This window comes from Condylura cristata, unplaced genomic scaffold (genome assembly GCF_000260355.1).
Source record: "Condylura cristata isolate star-nosed mole 26May11 unplaced genomic scaffold, ConCri1.0 scaffold00028, whole genome shotgun sequence".
In the NCBI taxonomy this organism is placed as follows: domain Eukaryota; kingdom Metazoa; phylum Chordata; class Mammalia; order Eulipotyphla; family Talpidae; genus Condylura; species Condylura cristata.
Window position 1 is genome coordinate 5,798,004 of NW_004567129.1, and position 15,088 is coordinate 5,813,091.

At 41.1% G+C, this 15,088-nt stretch overlaps 1 protein-coding gene across 1 annotated transcript in view; it reads right to left on the minus strand.

The window, feature by feature from the left end:
- Positions 1-14,079: 14,079 nt before the first annotated feature.
- Positions 14,080-15,088, minus strand: part of HSD17B2 (hydroxysteroid (17-beta) dehydrogenase 2) — a 58,457-nt gene continuing 57,448 nt past the window's right edge. The window contains exon 5 of the mRNA XM_004690158.1: positions 14,080-14,441. Within this exon, the coding sequence (XP_004690215.1) occupies positions 14,080-14,441 (362 nt within the window). The remainder of the gene's footprint in view (positions 14,442-15,088) is intronic.

Genomic DNA, 15,088 nt, shown 5'->3' on the forward strand with positions numbered 1-15,088 from the left:
ACCAGAGAGTGGGGAACAGAACAGGCAGATGAAAAACACGGCTGAGGGGAGCAGTGGGCAAGGCAGGAGAGGTCCGCTGTGCCACATGGGGCCCTTTCTTAGCCAGGGGTGGAACTTGTGCTGTGGTGGCTGCAGACAGCTGCATAGTGCTGAGACTTAACCCCTTGTGCCACCAGGGAGGCCCCTTAACAAGTTGTTTTTCAAATACAGTTTCATCTATCTAGATTCACTTGCACTAAAACTAAACAAACCCCATTTCTCCTTCAAACTGACTCCTTATTAGGGTCTTCCCATGGAGGATCCAAAGGAAACAGCAGTGCTAAAGGGGGAAAAGGGGCTTAGTCCTTTCCATCTGCTTCCATTTCTTTTGTCACTCCTAAACCACTTCTTCACCCCAGCAGAGACTGGTGTTCCAGTGATAGTCATTGATAGGTCTGGATGCTCCCTCAGAAAACTGCCTCACACCCTAGCCCACAACAATCCTCACCAGCTTAGAGACTGGTGTTCTCTGAGCATCTTATCAGAGGTCTTAAGTTTAGCTCTCCAGGGCTTCTTTCTGAGCTGCTAAAATTGGAACAATTCCAACCTCTTGCCTAAGAGTGGCAGCTTTGTGCATGATATCTGCAGTGAGTAATAGATGATTTGAAAACCAGTTGGCATACCAAGCCTATATATATATACAACAGTGAATATATACCAACCAAATAAGAAAATCTATACTTACCATACATATAGCTCCAGAGTCACTATCATTTTTGTGGCAGAAATGCAGATGCAGGCAGGGAGGTGGGAAAACTAGGGTGGAAAAGAGGGAGGCTCAGGTGTACATTGAGGTGTACACTCAGGTGTATCCAGGCAGTTGGCCTGGGGAATGTGGGTAGGCTAATTAGAAGCAGGGCATCCTGCATGATCAGTTAGAGATGCATTCTCGACTTTCTCTGATTGCTCCTAAGTTGGAAATGGGGACAGAAATTAGGGAAACTGTCCCTTATGAATCTAGTCCTGGCCATTTGGTGCCAATTGTCACAGAAATTATTGTCTGGTTTCCTGGATTGTCATTAAAGATAGCCATCTGACCTCAGCCAAGTCTGACTTACAGCAGACTGGTTGTCTGAGCCTATTGGGTTGGTTGCTGAAAGTTGCGAGTCATAGTTCTGTTTTTATATATGATGAGGCCATTATCCTTTTGTATATTCTGTGTCTCTGTGCTCAGGTTTATTTCTAATTGTGCCATAAAATACGACCATGTGATTGTGTTTGGAAATGTGCACCCAACTTAAGATGGTACCAATGGGGTCAGTGATGTTTGTGGCTCCAGCCATTACAGGAGCTGCCTCTCTGGGGGCAGTATCACAGAGACAATGCCACCAAATCAGGAAATTGAAACCTTTTGCCATCCCAGTAGGAAAACTGAATACCATTGGCTAATGGATGTAAAATTCAATTTGACTGATAATCATCATTGCACTCATGGATATACAATCATCCATTCCCTGACAGTCACTTTGGTTAATGAACTTTTATCAAAATGGGCTCTTTGGGGAAGGACAAATGTAGCTGTAATGGTAGATGCAAGAAAATCCCTGGAGAATGTCTGCTTTTTAATGTGTTTTATAAAGATATCAGTTGCTCCTTTGCCTGCCAAAATCCTTTTACATATTTCTAATCCTGGCCTCAGAGAACACACAGGGCCCTTATCATTTGGGTACAAGATGTTTTGGCAGCTTCTTTAATAGAGTCTGTATTCGGACCTGCTTGCTCCTATAGGAATATTCTTACATAAGCAGTTTTTAAAGTTACTTGATGACTGTAAGTCCTTACAGAGTTACGACTTCTCACTACACAGTACATTCTAATTTTAAATTTTACCCTTATGAAAATTGTTAACCAATACATGTACCTGTTCAGCTCTGGACAAAGTCATTTGCACAGAAAGGACACCATTTTTCCAAACCAACAGCTCAATTTTCTATCCTAGAGGTTCTTTACAATATATTTTGCTAGTTTTCCATGGAGACTTGTGTGTTTGCTTACTTTGGGAGAGATGATGCCCTGGGTTTCAGAACACTTATTGTAAAAAAAAAAAAAAAAAAAAGGATTCCATGGACACTCTGTTCTCCTTAAGGCATATTTGATCTGGATGGTATGTATCTCTTGCTAATCTTTCATCAGCATGATGAGTGGGAAAAACCCTGCTTGCCCATGAGTAGCAGGGGTAAGACTATGTAGTTGCAAAACTGCAGCAGGATAGAACAAGACCATTGGGCAATCAGGATGTCATTCTGACATTGGCAGACCGTAACTTCTGTCTGTCATTCCCCACTCAAACAGGCCTAAGACTGCATCCCCTTCCCAGACCTTGCCCCTCATCACTGTCCCTGATGGGCACTTCACCCAATACAACGTTGTGCCGATGATTCTATTCTCAAACCTGGCAGTTCCCTGCTCCCACCCCAGATTCTTTAATTTCATTGGGATGGCACAAGTCAGAAATGAAGAATAACATAGGGACAAGATAGCCATTTAAACAACAGACTACAGTCTGGAGTTTGTGGTGACAGAAAACCTGACCTAGATTGGGAACATACTGCACTAATCCACATTAGGCCATCAGAGATGCTATCAGTATTTAATCAGGAAGTAACTGATGATGGTGGGACCAATATATTACCTGGAGAAAAATAAAGCAAGGTGGGTGGAAACAATGCTGGATGGATGTTTGCCAAAAGAATAGTCTGGCAACCTTCTGAAGATTGTCGTGAAATGTCGGTCATATGCCAGGAACATTTCTGACATTATTCATTTTTTGTTGTTGTTGTTTAACAAATATTGAGTTCAGACTCTGAACTATGGGTTGGCAATGTAGAGTTATCTCTGCGTAACCCATGGATAAATTGAAGTACAGAGATATTTAGTAACTCACCTAATGTCACACAGTCTCTAAATGATAGAGGCAGGATTTAAACTCACATCTACTAAAGTCAAAGCCCAGGTTCTCTGTCTTATGTCATCCTGCGGGGGAAGCCAAAAACTAGAATCAAGAACTAAGCATATAATACCCTAACCCCAGAAAACCCTAGTCTGTTCCAAACATTCTTTCAGAACCACACTGTACTAGCTGGCTTTTTTTTTTTTTTAATTTCCTTTTTCTAAAAATTTGCTTTTTCTGGTAACGGGTTAAAATGACATTTGCAATCAGTTTTCAACACAAATGATTTATTTCTTAAGTAGGATTCTCTCAGTCGTCCCATATTAAGAGATTACATGTATGACTCTATCACAATAGAAATTGGAAAAGCAATTATTTTGAATATAACTTTAAGTCATCATATATTCACTTAGGTCATATTCTGTGAAGTATAATTCCATTTGAAAGCATCAATTATGTCTCTCTTTGTGTGATTCCAACTCCAAGATCCCCATGCAGGGCTTTGTAAAAAGTGTTCAGCAGATAGTCAATTTGCATGAAAAAAAAATTCTCCTCTTTACCCAACCTCAGTGACTTTCTGCTGAGAATTCTAGTAAACACTGGACTCCAAATATTTTGTATACATCACTGTTTAGTTCAAAATCTTCCATTGTTCAGGGGTCAAGAGTAATGGGGAATTTTAGTAAACAGATGATGATAAGTAGGTAGGTAGGTTGGTAGCTAGACCACCAAAAAAATAAAATTCACTTTCTGCTCTGTTGGAAAATGTCTACCTCTGTTCTATCTACCAGAGCCCCCTCAAGAGGTCAGATTCAGTAGAGCACTAATTCTTTTTCACTGTCACAGATCTTGGGATGAGAAACAAAGACAGATACAAAAACCTGCTGATTTGAGTACCTGTCATGTTTGCTAGTTGCAGGAAGAAGGAAAAGGAGATACTGACCTGACTGCACCCTCATGTCTGGGTAGTTTAGTATACAAGATTCTATTAACCTCTGATCCTTATATCATCCCAAACACAGACAGCCCTGGCTGCATTTGCTCTGTAAAATCAAGCCCTGCTTTCAAGTTATGAAGCATTTCTCCTTTATGAATTAGCTATGTTTTTTAGGAAACAATTCCTCCTTTAGTTAACTGAAAATGTCAGAAATTAGCTATATGTCTCCTTTCTTTGGTTAAGAAAAAAAAATTATTCATTCTGTGAATATATGTTTGTCGTATAGACAAAAATCTGAGGACAGAGACCAGTTACTCAGAGAAATCTGATAATGGTCTCCCAAGCCCAGGTCTGCAGTCTGGACTTTATAGCCTCTTTAATAAATGTCTTAAAATCATGAAATGTCCTGTTAGTTTTAAATTTTCCTATCGCCTAGTAATAATGTCATTCCTCCCTCCCACACACACACACTGTTTAAATTGACACCCTAATAAGGTGTCTACACTTACTGGTTGATGTGTATTTTAGGTCTCTTTTAATCTATAGTTTTTCTACTCTCACAATGCAAATATATTTTGATCCATTTTCATTTAACAAAAACTTGGCCAAATCTAATGCAAATTATGTTTTTGCTTCCTATGAGTCACACAATTTTTAACTCAGGGTTAATCCAGTTCTGTGACATAATATCCTCTTTTCTGCAGACTAATGTTGAAAACTTTAATTTATATTGTGGAAAGTATTCTCAAAATGTAAATGCTTGCAGGCTGTGCAAACAGGCATATGCATATGAAAGTAAAATTAGAGGCCTCAGAAGCCAGATAAGTACAGAGAAAGAAAACCAGCCATAAATACCAAACTACATTTTAAATCTGGAAATTGATCATGTCACTTACCTGCTTACATTTTTTCTATGAGTTTCCACTACACTGAGAATAAATTCCAAACTCCTTACCCTATATGCTCTGGACCTGCCTTTACAATCTCACCTGTGACTCTCCCTCACAACTCCACAATCACAGACTTTCCCTCCAAACCTTTTGCCCTGTAGGGCTGATGCACCTGCTCTTTTCTCTTCTAAAGTTGTTCCTGACTAAACCTGTTGGGAAGGATGGAGGACTAAAAAGATGCAGACTACTCTGCACATTGAAAAGCTATAGCCAAGCCTAAAAACAAACAACAAAATGTTTCCCTGGCCGCCCAGGGGAACTGAGTGATAATAATAAACAGAAATCGAAACTGGTGAACTGAGGTGCAAAATGGAGCAACTGTGTTGGAAAATGGTTTGTCAGTTTCTTACAAAACCAAACATACCCGATGAACCAGCAGTTGTCCTCCTTGTTGTTTACCAGAAGAGTTCAAAATATGTCCACACAAAAACTTGCAAAAAGATGTTTATAGAGCTTGATGCATAATCACCAAAACTTGGGAACGACAAAGATGTCCTTCAGTAGGTGAGTGGATAAATAATCTTTGGCCATTCCTGACAATGGAATACCATCCGATGATGGAGAAACAAGTATCAACCCACCACAACAAGGAGAATGCCAAGTGCATATTACTAAGTGAAAGAAGCAATCTGAAAGGCTATGGACTGTATGATTCCAACGGTATGGCATTCTGAAGAAGGCACAGCCATGGGGACAGCAAAAATAGCAGTGGTGCCAGAGTGCTGAGGAGGAAAAGCAGAAGAGGCAAGCACACGGGCTTTTTATTTATTATTTATTTATTTTAAGATTTATTTATTTATGCACACAGAACTGGGGTACAAGCCAGAGGTGCAGGGGTGGTGAGAGGACTCACCAGAGACAGAGCAGAGAGCAGAACAGGCAGACTGACTAGGTACACTGCTGAGGGAAGCAATGCGCCGGTCAGGAGAGATCTCCCGGGCCCAGGGATCAAACTCGCACTGAAACCGCTGCCGCTAGCTAGCAGAGCTAGCAGTGCTATGTCCTAACCCCTTGCACCACCGGGGAGGGCCCGCACACAGGATTTTTAAAGCGGTGAAGATATTCTATAGATTCTGTAATAGTAGGTACATGTTATTTTACATTTGTCTAGAATTTACATTAAGAGTGAAACCTAGGGAAGGGAAGTGTTCTCCATGCAGTGAGAAATCTGGGGCCATGCAGCATGCTGACAGTAACTAGCCCAGGGCTTATTAGGCATGGTTCTGAGCACACCTTACCCCTTCAGGTGTCAGATGCAGACAATAGCTATTTCTGGGGGCTGAGAGGATTCCTTAGCTCAGAGTTTGGTCTGTGGTACATGCCCTATATTATATTGGGTATTGGTACCTCTTAAGGCAATCTTCCAGGTGAAAGCTACACATGTTTGTATTTTAAGATGTTCTCTATGTGTATTTACTCCACTGTGCATCCTTATCTCTTCTCCTATCCATGCACAGCTCTGGTGTCTGAGAAGTCTATAATTTTGCAGTACCCACAGAAATGTCTGGACAAACCTTAATGGGCTGATGGGATCTACCCCAGCATTCACTTGTACTAGAGAATTTGGAAAGTCCTCTGTTGGAGACATTGCTGTCACACTGCATGGGGACCCTGACAGTGCATATGCCACTGAGTTCCATGGACACTAGTCACCTTTTTTTTATTGCAAACTTTTTATTGGAGTGCAACATGTACACAGAAAATGACAACAATCATCCAAGATTATGTGATGAGTTCAGTTGTGTTGCTTTACCCTAGATTTGGAGTTCACTCATTTTCACTGCTCTAGAGTATTCCACTGTAGGAACATACCACAATGTATTCATCAATTCTGCTGACAAATACTTAGGTTGTTTGCAGGTTGGGCTTCTTTCCACATATGCTGCTGCTTACATGTAACATGCCTGTAACATGCCTCTACTGCACCTACGTATGCACTTATGTTGAGTAAATAACAAAAAGAGTTGTAGTTTATGAATTAATTATTTTCTGCTTAAGTAACCACCTCCAAATAGCTTTCCAAAGGGAATGTTATGAGTTTAACTATGTACCTCCATCCCGAATCCCCATGTTGAAGTCTTAACTCCCCATACCTGGGAAGGTGACTGCATTTGAAGATAGCATCTTTAAAGAGCCTAGTAAGGTTAAATGAGGTCATTAAGGTGAATTCTGATCTAGTAGGACTAGCCTTTACAAGAAAAAGCACAGGACACAGAAATGCACAGGAAGGAACTTGTGAAGACACAGAGATAAAATGGCTATCTGCTGACCAAGGAAAGAGACACTCCGAAGAAACCAGTCTTGTCTAGGACCACAAGACAAGAAAATTATCTTCTGCAGAGAATCTGGAGGAAATAAATTTCCATTGTTTAAGTCACCCAGTCTGTGACACTGTTATGGCAACTCTGGCAAACGAGCACAGTGGTTATACAAACTATACAGCAATGCATGCCCTTCCTGGTTGTTCTGCATCCTGATCGACACTAACAATACTTGTCTGCCATCCTTGTCCTAGTCATCCTGGCATTGTAGTCTTAATTTGATTTTCTCATGACTGATGATATGTATGTATCTACTATGCCCTCAGACATCATCATTTGTGGGCATCCTCTTTGAGATGCCTTTTTGTACCTTTGGGAAGGACTCACTCACACCTTCATATCCTAGATGGTATTGCAAAGGTAAAATGTTATTCAGTCAAGATTATGCAGCTCCCCTGTTCTCCAGCCCACCTCTATCCTCCATGCTGACTCGAATTTCCTTTGAGCCTGTCCTTTCTGTGTGCCACCTACTCACACCCCCACCTCCAAAAGCTCCCATTATCACTTGGTCTTCTCATCCCTCTGTCATCTTCTTGTTCTAGAAATGCTTATTAAGCCACCTCCTGTAAGATGTCCAGGCTAACAAGATAACATGTGACAGCAACCTCTCCAGCTTATTAGTCTGTTTTGTGACTTCAAGTTTTCCATGCCTGTGGGTGGCCTTTAGGAGTCCACACGGTTATGCAGTACCTAATGAATTTCTGCTCAGTGTCTGCCATTGTTTCTGCTGTAGGTGCCCCTACAACTTTACCAGGGTGGTAGTAGAGTTTTTTTCTCTGCTTGCTACTTGCTTAAGCCCTTAAGCCCTCCTTGGGCTTTGCAGAATGCACGCTAAGGAGGGAATGCAGAAACTGTCCCTGAAGATCACAAAGCTCGTCAAGGCTGACATGCATGGCAGTGAAGGTTGTGCATTTCACAACAGAGCCTGCTGGCACAGTAAGAGGGGTCTGGAATTCAGCCTTCACATCCCTTCTCAAGCCTTGCATCCTTGGGACTGTGTTTCAATAATTGGTAAAAAAAAAAAAAAAGCCCCACAGAGGCTAACACCCATGCTAACAGAGAGGGATGCTGGCTTTGACTGGATTCAGAAGCCCTGTAATGAATAGTTAGGGCCCTTAGGTTACAGAAGGCCAAGACCAAGTGACCTTGTTTTACAGGTTTCTCTGAGAAGGTCTGAAAGAAGACAAACTAGAGGCACAAGCCAGTTTTCCTTGAGACCTGTGATCCAAGCTTCAGTGAGACAAATGATGTCCAGTCAGCCATGCCTCTGCCTGGCAGTTCCAGCCATCCACTCAGCTTTGGCCAGAGTTGCCCTCATGCCCTCTTGGGCCTCTGCTACATGGTAATTGGTGTTTCAAAACCAGTTCCTAAGTCACACCAATTCTGCATTTTGTCCCCTCAGACTAGAGCACAGTATCTTTCCTGTGGCTCAGGACTTGTGGATTCAGATACGTTGCAGCTGATTTGACTACCAGGCAGGGGCATCACAGAGTTTACCCCAGGCATCACCATGCAAGCCTCAGAAGTGTCAAAGAATGTTAGAGTTTCTGCTCTAGAGTGTTTGAGCAGCAGCCATCCTTGTTAATATGACTTGGGCAGCCTGGAACATCAAGCATTTATTCAGGGGGAGAGCCATTATCCTTCCTATATCTCCTAATAATAGAAAAAGTGTTTGCCAAGAGTTTCACATACTATGTCAGTTTTTCCCCCCCTCTGGGGAGAAAAAAAACAGTAATGGTTGGAACTAAATAGGGAAATAGTGAAAACCGAGTATATAGATGCTTCCCGGCCACTCAAGCCTAATAGCACTGATCACACTTTCACATCACACAACCATTTATTTATGTAGTTTTTGCATGTTTTGTCTTCCCTACTGTAGTATCAGTTGTCAGGAAAGCTGAAATCTGTCTTGTTTTCATCATATCATCACTGATACCAGGTAGAGCTCAAGAAAAACTTGTTCAGTGGAAGAAGGAGTTGGTCACACTGTGTGTGGGTGAGAGATAAAAGGGAAAAAACCCAGGTTTGAAGCTGATACAGGACTCATTCTTTCCAATAGCATAGTCTCTGTGGGCAAAGTGGACTGCCAGGATCTGGCTTGGTCTGTGTGCCAGGGTAGGTCAGAGAAGTTATAGCCATGAGGAGTCACAGAACAGAGAATTTGGGCTCCAGATGGGGTGTGCAAGATACACAATATATGAAATGCTTCTTTCCTTAGAGTCTACCTGTCTGGCTTTTCCTATAGCTGTATCAACTTTCTTTGGATTGGTGTTTGCACGAAGAGAAGAACCTGAGACTCCCCTGGGACTCCATAAGACTAGACACCTGCAGATAAGGCAGAGTCTTGACAGCAAGAAAGGAGAGAACCACAGGCAAACACAAGGGGAAGTGTATACTCCATCTCTCGCACGCATCAAGGCTTTACAGAGGTTGCAACCATGGAGCCACTGGCCCAGAGGATGCATAAAGTGTGTGGCAGTAACATCTCTCTGGCGGTGATGATGGTGCTAGTGATATAAATTAGAATCGTTATGGTTGCAAATAACGGAAATATCTATATTTATATTTCACATAACTGAGCACAAATTTGGAGACCCAGTCTTGAGAATTTGTGTTGATGGGATAAAGTATCTCTAAGGGTCAATAAAAAAGAAACACAATAATAAAAAAAAAAAAACACAATAACCAGCATTTGTGGAAGACTATCACCATCACTTTATGTTCCTCACTGGACATCCCATATCTTCCAAAGATCTTATTTTTTTAATGATGCCTAAGTACTAGAGACTGGGATGCAGGAGAGGTAGGACTTGGCCTACTAATTTCTTGCTTGCTGAAAAATACTGCTTTCTACCAGTATTTCACACTTGGGGGATGACCTTGATATAGGAAGGTAATTGAATGCAGGACAAACTCCCCTCCCCCAAAAAAGAAATAACCAGCATTGCAATGACAGTGGCATGTCTTAACTTAGTGTTCTCATGAGTTCTCTGTTCTGTTTTGCTACTCACCATGGACACTTAAAATGACACATTAGTTTTGTGTTTATTAATGAATTTTCCTCATGCACACATTTAAAATTTACCGAAAAACCATACCTTGAATAAAAATACCATTTTTCAGGTTAAAATCTTTTTATATGGAATTAGTTCATTTTGGAGATTCAAGAGAGAGAATACAAGGCAATGCCAAAGAGAGGCTATCTTCTACCCAGTAGTGACTCATCATTTATTATCCAAATAGGAGTAAGAACAGAAAGTAGAGCTAAAGGAAATTATCCCTGTGGTGAAATTCCCTGAGCAACTGAGTGCTATCCTGAACACCCTCACAAGTATGGAACAACCTGAGAAGAACAAATACATTTAGGACAGAAGCAATCAGTGTGCTTGTTGGTCTTCTTTTTCCTTGGCAGGCTAGGATTCTTACATCCTCAGCTCCATATTTTGCAATATAGTAAATAAATTTTGTGATGATGAAGGACACAATGTCTTCTTATGTTACACACAGTTTATCTTACACTGTCTTCCTAGCCAAGCATGATTTCAACAGTCTAGAATTGTCAGCAGTTTGCTGAAATCTTTGGTTGCCATCTAAGGACTGGGCAGGACTTATGTTTCACCTTGTTCCAGAGAGACTAGGTTCACACACTTTGGGATAAGACCCAAAGAAACTCTAACGAATGCTTCTCTCTGGGAGAGGGAGAGGACTGGTGATATCACCAACCTAACCTCCCCTCTCATCCTCTTTAGTCTGATCTCTTTCTTTCTCCCCCAGACCACTGCAATCTTGCTTAGTTTTCTGTCCATCATTACGCTATTTCTTATTCTTGACTGAATCCTTCCCAAGACCGTTTTACAAGACCTAACTCTGTTGCAAAAGATAGAAACCGAACTCAGAATAATATAAAGAAAAGGTGTTGACTCATGCAACTTGGTAATCAATCCTATATCAGGACTTCAGGGTAGATCTACCTGTGAAGCTATGTCAAGGGCTTCAAGTTATCAGGGGCTTAAAGTTATCAGATCTTGTCTTTTCTTCATCCTTCTGCTCCACCATTTTACCCTATCCTGGTTTCATTCTCTATCAGACTGTCCTTTTAGTGGACTCTGGAAGCTTGCTTCTACTTAATATAAACATTACAGTGTTTAGGACTCCTCTTTACCAGTAACTATTTGCAATCTTCCACCACTGGGGACCATGGCTGGCTCTTCGTGGTTTAATACTCATCTCTGAACCACCCTCTGGGATCTAGTGTATAGGTCAGCCTGGGACATATGTCCATCACTATGGTTAAATGATAATGTCTCCAAAATCTCCCCCAAGAGAAATGTTTTGTAGGTAAAAGAGTAAGCAACGTCAGACTATAAAGAGATTACATCCTCTTTATCTTCAAATTAGTTCAAGGTCCCTCCCATTGCTTCTAATTTCTTGATGTATATTTATGAGCTGAGTATCAGGCTGGGACTCAAAAACACCCCTATTGCTAAGAGCCTGAAGCATAAGAATTGAGAAAATCAGTGAAGGGACACTTTATTTTGAGCCATTGCAGAAAAGGTGTCCGGAGTCCTCAGCCCGGACCATGGTTTTCACTGGAGATTACTCAGGCAGAACATACCACCACCCCATCAAAGCTGTTTTCAGAGAATTACTCTTTCTCAGAATTATACCATCCAGAATGGCATTCCAGAAGAGGGTTTTTATAACCAGTATAATGATACTGATGAAATTTAATGTCCCATTCAAATAATATAGTAAAGTTTATTTGTAGGTATTTATCCTCTTATGTGATACAAGAAATCATATTTTTCATTGGGTGCTTTCCCTAATTCTTCGCTCTTATCCCAAATCTGTTGAGCATGGACGTTCCACTTCCCTGCTGCAGCACTGGGAAAAGCTAGAAGGAAGAGGTGAAGTAGAGTGGATGGAGTTTTATATGCAATTTGGTGACATGCTGCACTTTCTGCTCTTGTGGAAAAGAGCAGGACTGGGAGGAAGTACTTTAGCTAACAGTCCTACCTTTGAATCTCTATTCACCACACCTTCTCCCAACAATGCAGTGAATTATGGATTTATTGGGGACATCCCTGCCATCAGCTCTTACTGGTTTCTTACAACAAATCAGGAACATCAATTACTGTGCACACAAGGGCAGGGCATGTGATGTTTTGTATGAAATACTTGCCTCTTGTTTTCTGAAATACTACAGTTATCAAGCTAAAAGAAAATATATGTGACTGTTCATTAATACAGACAACTTATTCTTTTCTGGTTTAAAAAAGGATTTTCCAGAAGAATGTGCAGTACAGTTCAAAATTCTCCCCCACTCTCCTTTTATATCTTCCCTTTTTCTCTGAATCTAGGTTCCTAGAAGCTGGTGTATTATCCTGGCACCAGGGAAGGGACATTTGTCCCATCCTCACTGGCTTCCAGTTGAAATTATTATCCTCACTGCAGCTGCCTTTTGCTACCCACAGATCTCTGTTACAGGATTCCCCAACCCCCTCGCCCCACAGGCACCCTGGTTCTTCAATCCAAGCTCTTCTTATTCTATAAAGGAACCTCTAGGACTTTCCCATAACTCCCCACTCCCACCACATCCAAGGCAATCAAATGGGAGTGATTGGAGGGTTGTCAATCTTTCTCCATCTCAGAGTATATTCCCTCTCAGGTAACTCCAAGATTGTCTGTAAGCACCCAACTAGTAGGTTCTCTTCTGAAATCCAAGATCCACCTGCATCTTTGTACAGCATCTTTCCTTGCCACACAGTTTTCAACCCCCTGGGAGGCTGCAGAATAGAAAGTGGTCTCTACCTTCTGTTCTCATCTTGATGCTTCCCATCTCTCCCCCACTGTCTTAAATAGTTCCCCCTGTCGCCTGAGCCCTGGTCACATAAATCCTGCATCCTGCTTACTCAATATTTTAGACCAGTGGTTCTGGAACTTACTGTCCATTATCTGGTGGGCTCCTTAACACACAAGTGTCTGAGTCAGTAGGTGTGATCAGTCTTTAGAACTACAATGTGCATTAATCACTGAAATCTGTAAATATGGAACATTACCTGGCAAAAGGGACTTTGCAGGTATCACATGGGTTGTTGAAATCAGGAGATGATCCCTGGTCATCTTGTTCTACTCTCTTAACAGGCAATGGAGTCCAGTCTGGATTTCAATTCAGTTCTGCCTATCATTCGTGGGGTGACAGTGAATTAGGATCTTTACTTCTCTGATTCTCAATTCCTTACTTATTAAGTAGGGGTAAAGATACCTATCTCTGATGAGAACTAGATGAGTGAATGTTTGAAATACATACTAGACTCTCAATGTTCTCCACGGTGGTTATTTCTCCAGTTTATTTGTCACTGAGTTTTATTCAACCAACAGAATTCACAGGGAATGCAAGGGAGGAAACCCCAATTATAATGAAAGTTGAAGGGCAGAAGGGAAATATCCCCCAAGTCAAGCAATCAAATTAACACCAGAAAGATTAGTAGGAGAAAGCAAATTTAATGGCATTATGTTTATGCAGAGAATCTACATAGATATAAATTCAAAAGTAAATAGGATAAATAGGAATATTGATCCTGAACTACATTAGAGACCTTGGGTTTCAAGATGCAGGAGGGGACTCACAAGGCAAAGGGAACAGCTGCTCTGTAATTATGTATTTACCCCACTAACTAGATGGATGTCTCTAACAGAAAGGTTATTTCTGGAGATACCCCTAAATCTGAGTAATACTCCCTAATTTCCATTTCTTCTGGGTAGTTTATAACAGTGGTAAAAGTTTCTCTTGAACCTGCAGGGCCTTGATTGACTTTAGGTCAAAATAATCTATAGGCCAAAGTGACATTTTTTGGGAAGTTCTGTTCTAGATGCCTGGAGAAGCCCACCTTTCAGGAGCTCAGGCTTCCCTTTCATTCACAGCATTTTCCATCAATTTGCCTACATAGCTTTATTCTTCCAGTCAGACTTCCTTAGAGCTTTGGGCATGAACTTTGTGAAATCAAAAAGTTTTTGGGTGAAATGATCAAATATGCCAGTCGGGGTAAAACTAACAAAGCAGAGCCACATGTAAGAAAAAATTCCAGATGAGTAAAATGCACAGGGGCTCTTAGAGGAGATAGCATGCTGGATATCCAGAAGCACCGGGGACAGGTCTGAGTTGGTTTGCTGGTCCACAAACTTGAGATAACTCCGTAGCTGCAAAATATAGTCCTGGCCATAGTCCTCCTGTACGTCAGGCGAGAGATTGTCCAGAATATTCTTCTCCATCTTGTCCCACGTTTCACTCGTGCCTGAGATATCTGGGATGTGAGAGGAAAGAGATCCTTACATGCTGGGGAGGCCAGGTCAGGTATGTCCAACCCCTACTGGGTAATTGGTTTTCTGTTGGGCAGGCTGGGAGTTCCCAAATGCCTTTTATTTTTAATTTTTTAAATATATTCATTATATTATCCTATCATCCTTCATACAATGTATGATTTCCCCATGAAATTCCCACCACCCATTCCCCCATGCACCATCACCATAGTCCCTTGCGCTCTTCCCACCCCATCCTGATCCTTCTCTCTCCTCCTCTCCTATAGAATATCTCTGATCTATATTTGCCTGATGATTTTGATTTTTCCTTTTTATAGTTACTTTTTTTCTGATTCATTTTTTATTTTCTCTACATTCCTCTTATAAGTGAGACCATTCAGTATTTTTCTTTTTCTTTCTGGCTTATTTCACTGAGCATAATCCCTTCCACCTTCATCTGTAGTGCTGCAAAGGGCAAGAGTTTATCCTTTTGATTGCTGAGTAATAGTCCATTGTGTAAATATACCACATCTTTTTTATACAAATGTCTTTTAAAATATGTCTTATATACAGGAAAAAGGCATACAAGGAATCCAAATAGGAAAAGAAGAAGTAAAACTATCCTTATTTGCAGATGATATGTTAATGTATA